A 10,000-nucleotide genomic window follows, 5' to 3' on the forward strand; every position below is an offset into this window, starting at 1 on the left:
TCTCTCTCTCTCTCTCTCTCTCTCTCTCTCTCTCTCTCTCTCTCTCTCTCTCTCTCTATATATATATATATATATATATATATATATATATATATATATATATATACATATATATATATATATATATATACATATATATATATATATATATATATATATATATATATATATATATATATATATAGTAATAGTTGTGTATACGTATATATATCATATATGTATATACACATATATAGTATATATATATATATATATATATATATATATATATATATATATTGATAGATAGATAGATAAAAAGATAGATATATATATATATTTTTTTTTATGTGTGTGTGTGTATTATATATGTATACACACACACACACACACACACACACACACACACACACACACACACACACATATATATATATATATATATATATATATACAGTATATATAATACGCACACACACACATATATCTCTATGTATATATATAGATATATATAGATATACATATATATATATATATTGTTATATACACACAAACATCATATCGATTCCTTGTTACGTCATAATAATACAAGTAGGGGGACGGCCCCTATGTGTTCCTGGTGCCCCTTCGCCATGGTGACGCCCCTGGATCCAGGTTGGGCACAAAACTGTACTTAACGCAGCGGGGAATTCAGCAAACGTTTCGACTTGGTCCTTATCATCGTGTTCGCAAGTTTTAGATAAACATTACGATTATTTATCTGTAGTCACTCTGCAAGATATCTTAATTAAGTGCGTATCGATTCTGTATGAAGATTAGATACAATTGTACGTCATATCAGTTTTATTGAAATACACTTGAAATCGATTTGAGATAGGATTTTATTTCCAACGTTATATCAGTTTTATTGAATTGAAATACACTTGAAATCGATTTGAGATAGTATTTAATTTTCAACGTTATATCAGTTATTTTGAAATACACTTGAAATCGATTTAAGATAGGATTTAATTTTCAACGTTAAATCAGTTATTTTCAAATACACTTGAAATCGATTTAAATTTGTATTTAATTTTCAACGTTATATCAGTTATTTTGAAATACACTTGAAATCGATTTAAATTTGTATTTAATTTTCAACGTTATATCAGTTATTTTGGAATACACTTGAAATCGATTTAAATTTGTATTTAATTTTCAACGTTATATCAGTTATTTTGAAATACACTTGAAATCGATTTAAATTTGTATTTAATTTTCAACATTATATCAGTTATTTTGAAATACACTTGAAATCGATTTAAATTTGTATTTAATTTTCAACGTTATATCAGTTATTTTGGAATACACTTGAAATCGATTTAAATTTGTATTTAATTTTCAACGTTATATCAGTTATTTTGAAATACACTTGAAATCGATTTAAATTTGTATTTAATTTTCAACGTTATATCAGTTATTTTGAAATACACTTGAAATCGATTTGAGAGAGTATTTAATTTCCAACGTTATATTATTTATTTTGAAATATACTTGAAATCGATTTGAGATAGTATTGTTTATTTATTTATTATTATTATTATTATTTATTATTTTTTTTTTTTTTACAGTAAGCAATACATCGAAGAGCCTCCCTCACACTTTTTAGTAAATCATATATGGATCAGTAGACAGCTGACTAAAGTAGCAGGCATGTCCTACTTAAATGAAATTCTGTTTGTATATTGATGCGTAACTGTTTGGTGAAAGCACTGATCAGACAGTTTTTCTTTTTCATATGAGTGAATAATCTGACAACAGGAGGAGAGAGAGAGAGAGAGAGGGAGAGAGAGAGAGAGAGAGAGAGAGAGAGAGAGAGAGAGAGAGAGAGAGAGAGAGAGAGAGAGAGAGAAAGAAAGAAAGAAAGAAAAATAGAAAGAAAGAGAGAGAGAGAGAGAGAGAGAGAGAGAGAGAGAGAGAGAGAGAGAGAGAGAGAGAGAGAGAGAGAGAGAAGGGGGAGGGGAGAGAAATTGCAAAAAAAATTGAATGTAAACACTAAAAATAGTATGAGAGAGAGAGAGAGAAGGGGGAGGGGAGATGCAAAAAATTGAATGTAAACACTAAAAAAAAGCAAAATAGTATAAGCGAGAGAGAGAGAGAAGGGGGAAGGGAGATGCAAAAAATTTAATGTAAACACTAACTGTGGATCGTACGTGTTTCTTGTATGAAATGAATTGATGAAATTCAAACAGGTCGCAAGAAACAGGAGTGCCCACTCAGTGACAGCTACAAACTTAAGACTCTAATCATAGTTATCGTAATTAGCCTCCAGAATATTGAAAGTATTTTCTGTTATATTGTGCGATGATCTTTAGGAAGAAAAGCGAAAGGTGAAGTCTTGTAGATACCTGCGGGCAATTAAGGCGATGAAAAATATTACCCGATACCCCTGACAAATGTTTTGAAAAATGGTTGAATTATCATAGTTGGAAAAAGTGAAAAATCTGTAATAAATGGCTACAAATTCGATTCCTTTTATGAGGCGGGAATTATATCGATGTTTTAGCGATAAAAGTCGTATAACAGGCACCGGAAACAGAAGAGGAAAACTTTGACAATATCTACAAATTTGGTAAGAGAGGAGGAGGAGAAAAAAGGAATGAAAAAAATGCTCTTGATATAAAAGAGACTTACAGACAGATAGAAAACAGCGTCAGCAAATTAAGAATGATCTTGTTGAAAGATTATAGTGCGAAGAAAGTGACAGATAATTATGCCGTAGAACTGGTAACAAATCGCATTTCTTTGGCAGGAAGGGAATTCATAATAACGGTTTGGTGAAAGAGTTGTTTTTCGTATGAGTGAATAATTTGGCATCGGAGGGAGGGGGAGAGAGAGAGAGAGAGAGAGAGAGAGAGAGAGAGAGAGAGAGAGAGAGAGAGAGAGAGAGAGAGAGAGAGAGAGAGAGAGAGAGAGAGAGAGAGAGAGAGAGAGAGAGAGAGAGGGGGGGGGGGGTAGAGAAAATGCAAAATATAAATTTATAAATAAAATATTTTAATATAAACACTATGTGAACTAATGTAGAAAAACATACATACAAAGTATGTAAATAGAGTAAATATAGAAATATCAAATCGGGAAAGCCAGATTATATACGAATACAGGGAAAAAATCTTTTTACACTTTTAATCTGCGTGATAATTACAGAAAGGGAGACAATAAGTGGAGGGAGGCAGAGACAACCAGATCACATCCAGCGTATCGGATCATCACTGCAATCTAGAGACGAATAAACAACACATCTTTCAACTCGGAAAAAATGCATACGTTCAAATACATCGATTCCTTCTCGATTCCTTCCCGAGAAGTGTACACGCTTATGGCTACTCGCTGATGATTCATTCGTGGGGACATTACTAGTACTCACACTCGTGATGGCTCGCCTCTACTGGTGTTTGTGATGCCTTGTAACACTCCACTTCTCGAATGGCTATTTGAAATGAGTCATCCAAAGTGATTCACGGGCCATCGGCTGCTATGACTCACACGTGCGTAAATATTGGGTGGATGCCGTCTTCAGTAATATCTCTAAAACGATCGATTTCTTTCTCAATATATACAATTTCTTTACTTTTATGGCTGGTGAAAGACACTTTCATGTATGTACATATTTTGTCCCATGTATTTTGAATATGTCACGTGACATTTTTTGTAATGGAGACATCCTATTTCCCAGCTGCACTTTTTTTTCCTTGTAGTACAGTAAGGTTAACGGTCAATTGTACTTGACAGGCGAACAAGTTATTCACGAAGACCTGCATTCTTTTATCTGAGAGGATAGCAAAGCGTCGTTTCCAGTATATGTTTTAGAGATATCTGTAATTCTATTTTACTGTTTCTGTTAATCCTTATGCAAGACTTGGCGAAAAAAGTTTGTAAACTCTGCCAGGAGGTATATATATATATATATATATATATATATATATATATATATATATATATATATATATATATATATATATATATGTATATATATATATATATATATATATATATATATATATATATATATATATATATATATATATAAGAGAGAGAAAGAGAAGAGAGAGAGAGAGAGAGAGAGAGAGAGAGAGAGAGAGATTTAATATATATATATATATATATATATATATATATATATATATATATATATATATATATATATATATATATATATATATACATGTGTGTGTGTGTGTTTTAGCAGTTAGAAAACCTTAAAACGAGAACTAAAAAAAATCGATCCTACAGATAAAGAGATAAGAATTCGGATGATAACACTCTTCCTCTGATCATATCCGCATCTCAAAACGTCTCGTCAAGTAACTTTATCTCATGATATATATTTAGAAATGCGAGTTTTTCCTAGGCATTCAAAAATGCAAATAACGTGAAATACCAAAGCCTAGTAATGAAAGCAAACTATGGCAAGTGAGAGTGGGTATCCCTTTAAGTCTTATCTCAGCATCAGTTTCTGCTAATAGGAAGCGGGTAGGCTGATGTTTGTGCAGATATCTTTATCGCAAGGTCAAAAGCCCACATGACCTCAGGTTGCGATTTCGTTGCGTTCGGATCGTCTGCCGTCTCACCAAGGCATAAAATAGATACCTGAGACGTTCTCTTCGGATGAGTTTTCAATGAATTTGCTTTTATAGCTTGGAAGCTTATTTTTGTTTAGGGGATTTCCGTTAAATGAACCGAGTCTGTGAATTACTCATGTCTTTTCCGTCGGAAGTCGTCAAGGTTCGTCCGTAGATTCGGATGAGTAATGGGAGATATATTCCGAAAAGAAAAAAATAACATTTTACAAGTTTAGAACAGAACGATCTGACTATGAACTGACCCAGAGCATAGTTCGCTCAAATTACACATTACCGATGGTCATAAATCCACCGGGAAAGATTAGAAAGACGTGTTCCAAGTGAGAGAAATTTCATTCGGAAAATAAAATAACAAAGATGGTGGACCGACTGGGTGAGTGTGGCAGAAAGTTTTTCGTTTTTCACTATTATCTCTACAATAACGGGAGGATAGCGGTACTTATACCCGTGGATAGCTTGTTATCTGAATTGTTTTCACTCTGTTGTGAAATAGTGTGGGAAATAAACCCAGGAGGGGAGAAATAGGGAGAAGTCTAGCGCATTTGGTTTCTCAGGTTGTCAAACTACTACTACGAGAAAGGGAAAAAAACAAATGTCAGTGAATGGAAGATGTGTAAATGAATAATCTATATACCTTTTATTCTGTATACGCTGTGTGTGAATAACAGATCAATAATTTTGCTTTGTGAATAGGTATGAAAGGTCATATATATAGTCAAATTTACTGGGCCATCATACAGTTTTCATGTTAGTGTTCTATATTGTAAGTTGTTTATAAGTAATGGAAGTGAATGAAAAATCTAATCTCAGACCTTTTCTTGTTTTTAATTGTATGCGTCATATTGTTGTATTGGGGTTTAATCATTCCTCTCATAGAGTTTGACACCAGCCCTAAGTAACACCAGAAAAATGTGTATGCTCACTTGTTCCGCTGTCATGATTTACATGATTTGATATAAAGCCTTGTTTCTAATATGGCTCTGATGTGATTATTTTATTCTCAATTTACTATTTCAAAGTAATGATCTAGTGCGTTATTGACCACCCTACCTCGAAACACATAGAGAATGATGTACAGATTATCTTAAAAGAGTAGCACATTTTTTGTTTGGGGGGTATTATCGTATAGATTATATTGTTTGGAGAAGAAGTTAATGCCTTACTGTTATTAGTACATCAGAGATATTTAGACTATGCAAAATATTTTTAATCCATTGATATTGCATGCTGTCCAACAGAAAGGAATTTAGGTCAAATGTCTGAAGGGAATAAGTGTATGAATAGGGATAGTGTATGATAGGAAAAGGTGCAGAGACTCAGATTTGGTAGAATATATTTATTTGATTTTATGGTTGTAGTATGCATTATTTACATCATGACCACGCCAAAATAGGGATACCTTAAGGACACTGTCATAAAGAGAGGGGAAAACTACACTCACTGATAAATTGAATGATCCACACAGGCAGTGAATAACATGAAATAAAAGAAATAGGTCACGACAAACGCTGCGCAAAGACAGACGTCAACTCTGCTCAACCTCACGGTGAATGATTTACCTTGTGGTAACCCTGCATAAACTATCTGTGTGCATGTAGGTCATAGATCCACAAACAATTATGGTCACACACTGGGGAAAGACAGTGGTCAGCTAGGGTGAGGAAAGTTTTTGATTCATATGCTGGTATTCTTGGATTCTTAGGAGTATCCTCAAGCTTCTTGGCTGGTGTGATAGAAATATACTGCCAGTTTGTTAGAACTGTGTGAGGTTCAGCCCCATTCATATTCATATTTACAGACATGCATATACACTGAAATAATTAATATTTATCTATCTATCTAGTAGATAAACATGTCAAGACTGATAGACTTCTATTTATTTCTGTGTGTATGCAAGTCCATATAATGAATATTCCTAGGGTTAGGCCTTACGCAATTTTAACAAATTGGCGAATAGTCTCTGAATGTGTAGTTATTTGATAAAAAATAGTCGTGTGGTTTAAGCTTTGCAGTACAGATGTTGTGTTGAAATATTCTCAAGAACTTATTATTTTTTTCCATATTCACTCATTATTAATGGCTTTCATGATATTGCTAAATATTTAGAAGACACCCACATTAGTTTTAATAAGCTCTTTCATGGAGGCATATTAGATACACTGTGATCGATGTTGTATAGCCTAATTCAGTTCAACTCAATAGTGTTTCATTGTCAAGCAACAGTGACAGCCTCTGCATTTTGAACATCATATATTCTAGAATATATTTTTATCAAGGTGGAGCATGTACTGTTTTTTTTTTTAATGATAAATTTCCATGGATTTAGTCCTACTTTACATTGTCAGAATGTGTTGTAGAGATTCATTGGCAGATGCTAGAACACTGACAAGTCTACAAATTGCATATTAGTGAACAACAGAGGAGAAAATATGAAGATAGATGTAAACAGCTCATATTAATAGATTTGAATTATTGTCATTGTAGAAATTAATTTTTGCATAAACCAATGGTATGTTGAATTGCTCTTTGTTATTGTTGTTGTTGTTTTTTGCTGTTGTTTGCTTGCTTGCTTGCTTGCTTGAAGATAAGCATTCTGGGTATCATCAAGAAAAGTTGTGCAGTTATAATATCAGTCTTATACATATAGGCCTATGACTGTATAATCAGTTCATAGTATCGATAGATTAAGAATTTAATTCTAAGAGGTTTTCCTTCATTGCTACAGCGATTGTGTATTCAAAATGTAAAGATTTATATGATGTTTGATATACTTGGTTATTGAAAAATAGAAAAAGCTATTAAAAACATGTTTTGTTGGATTGTAAACCTCTCTGATCATTGATCATCTTACATGGAACCAGTCTAAGCTTCGTCCTGCTAGATTATGCATGTTAAGAGGCTTGTTTGTTTTTACTGGAGTGACTGCATCCAGCAGTAAGTGGATGTTCCTTTTTCATGTTCAGTATGGGACAACTATGATGCCAGTACAGAAAATTTTTGTGGTATTCTTTAATTTATTTGTACCATGGACTGTTTACCTCGGTACTACGCTATGTATGTTATTTATGTCTGAAATTGGAAATATGCCAAAATAAAGTAAAGAAAATTAAGTTATTAGAAGAATATTATCAAGCAAAGTATTGCTTATTATCAAGTTTAGTTTAGGCTTACATTTTCCTTGCAGCATGAAATCTATTTTCTGTACTGTAGTTTTTTCTACTATGGCAGTTATACACTTAATTGAAGGCTGATTTAAGATTTCATAAAATGTATTCTGTTTAAGATTTTAGAATCTTTTGTTTATTGCAATGAAAATCTCTGCATAAGTTAAAAAAAAAAAAAAAAAAAAAAAAAAAGTATGTTCCATTAATAATGCATATTTAGATTGGAAAAAGGCAAATCGTAAAAGTATCTCCTTGGTTATCTGTACTAACAAATTAACACAGGAAACCATTATTAATGGGGGAGGAAAAGGTAGAGCACACATTTTATGATATATTGATAAGTAGAGCACAGCTTTAAAAGTGTGATCTGTAGGCACAGGGGAAACTAGTAATAAAATGTCTTTTTCAGTAACATTTAAGACATTTAAGGAACATTATTCACAAGTTGATAATCTTTGGCAAATTTAGAATACATTAGATTTAGTTGTGTGAAATGAAAAAAAAAAAAACTTACTGCACAGATGGATCCAGTTTTAACATCAATAGTTTATGTATATTTTACCTATGCACAGGTTACATATTTGATATAATTCATTGCATTGTAGATGATACAGAATGGTACACTCATATGCAAAAGTGAACTACACTAGTTGTCACGAGGCCCACAGCAGCCAACTCTGTAATAATGTGATAATGCAAATACTTTATGGAAGGAGCACATGTTACTGAAGGAGACCACTCCCACCTTGCCCAAGATGTTGATAAAGACTTATGATTAAGAAAATGTTGAAGCTGCACTTTACTGTGATTCTATTAATTATTTGTTTTTTTTTATACTATTGCATATCTATTAAGAGTCAGCAGAAAATATGACAGATTTTAAGATATTATATGGTGAATGACTACCTTGTATATAAGAGTAAATTAGCATGACAAAAAAAAGATAATTATTTCATTTATTTGTTGATTATTATTGTTATTTTTTTCATGTTATCCAAGTATTTATTTTTTTTTTTTTTAGATTTGTTAACACAACACGTAGAAGTGATTCTGTATTAGAGAATTGTTTAACAAAGGATGTGCCAGAAGTTTATCAGATAGATTTAGAAAGGCTAAGGGGCTTTGTTTTTATTTTTGTTTTCTCTGCTGTTTGAGAAAAAAGAGGTGGATGGAAGTTAATCCAGTGCTAAGAATGTGTAATTTTTATTTATCTACTTATATATATATATATATATATATATATATATATATATATATATATATATATATATATATATATATTTTTTTTTTTTTTTTTTTTTTTTTTTTTTTTTTACAAAATTGTTTAACGGAGAAGTTATCAATATTATAATCTTTTTAGTTAATTTTCATGTTTCTTGTTATCCTAAATGAATTATATATATATATATATATATATATATATATATATATTTTTTTTTTTTTTTTTTTTTTTTTTTTTTTTTTTTTTCATAATCTAAGTAAATGATATGTTTGAACTGCACAGGCATAGGCCTAAGCTGTCTATTCATCTTTACTTGAGCTTATACCCAGTGAGATGCAAACCTGTCATGTACAATTCATATTAAGCATCAGCTTCATTATAAATAATCTTATTCTTAACATGTTTTAAATTATATCACACATTTAAGAATATAAAGTGATACCCCCAAATTCATAAAAGAATTTGCATTTCTGTGAGGTTAGCCCTATCAATCTTTTGTAGCACTCTAGTTGAGAAACCTTGGTCTAGTACATTCAAAAAGCAATTTGTTTTTGTTTTTGTAAAATGAGCTGATTTGTTAATTGCAATATTTGTACTCACAAGGTGTTTGGATTTTTTACAAAAAGACCATATATTTGTGGCTAAAGTTTTCATTCACACTGGATATACTTCCTTTGTCTGCCCAAAGGAGCCTCTATATACGTACTTGTTGTAGAGCAGAGTAACAGAGAGAAGCTTCAGTCGGAAATGCTGGCCTGCACATTTTTCCCTTTGGTTCTGCATGACCCCACATAATCATGAGGTTATCTTAACATGGCTTTGTAACCAGTAGACTGTCAATGGATATTGATAAGTTGATTGCATTGTATATAATGAATTATGTTATGTATTCAATTGTTTGTGTATATGAATGTATACTATAGATAGGTCCTATGTTCTGCCATCTCTCTCTCTCTTATCTCTTTCTTTCTTTACTTTTCTTTCTCTCACCACATGCATTCTCTTTTCAATTT

At 31.6% G+C, this 10,000-nt stretch overlaps 1 protein-coding gene across 2 annotated transcripts in view; it reads left to right on the forward strand.

Moving 5' to 3' along the window:
- Window positions 1-4,717: 4,717 nt before the first annotated feature.
- The window catches only part of rush (rush hour), a 37,090-nt gene continuing 31,807 nt past the window's right edge, over window positions 4,718-10,000 (forward strand). For both annotated transcript variants that reach the window (XM_027382565.2, XM_070136569.1), the window contains exon 1: window positions 4,718-4,974. In XM_027382565.2, the coding sequence (XP_027238366.1) occupies window positions 4,959-4,974 (16 nt within the window). In that variant the 5' untranslated portion in view covers window positions 4,718-4,958. The remainder of the gene's footprint in view (window positions 4,975-10,000) is intronic.

The sequence above is a fragment of the Penaeus vannamei genome, chromosome 22, assembly GCF_042767895.1.
Source record: "Penaeus vannamei isolate JL-2024 chromosome 22, ASM4276789v1, whole genome shotgun sequence".
Taxonomy (NCBI): domain Eukaryota; kingdom Metazoa; phylum Arthropoda; class Malacostraca; order Decapoda; family Penaeidae; genus Penaeus; species Penaeus vannamei.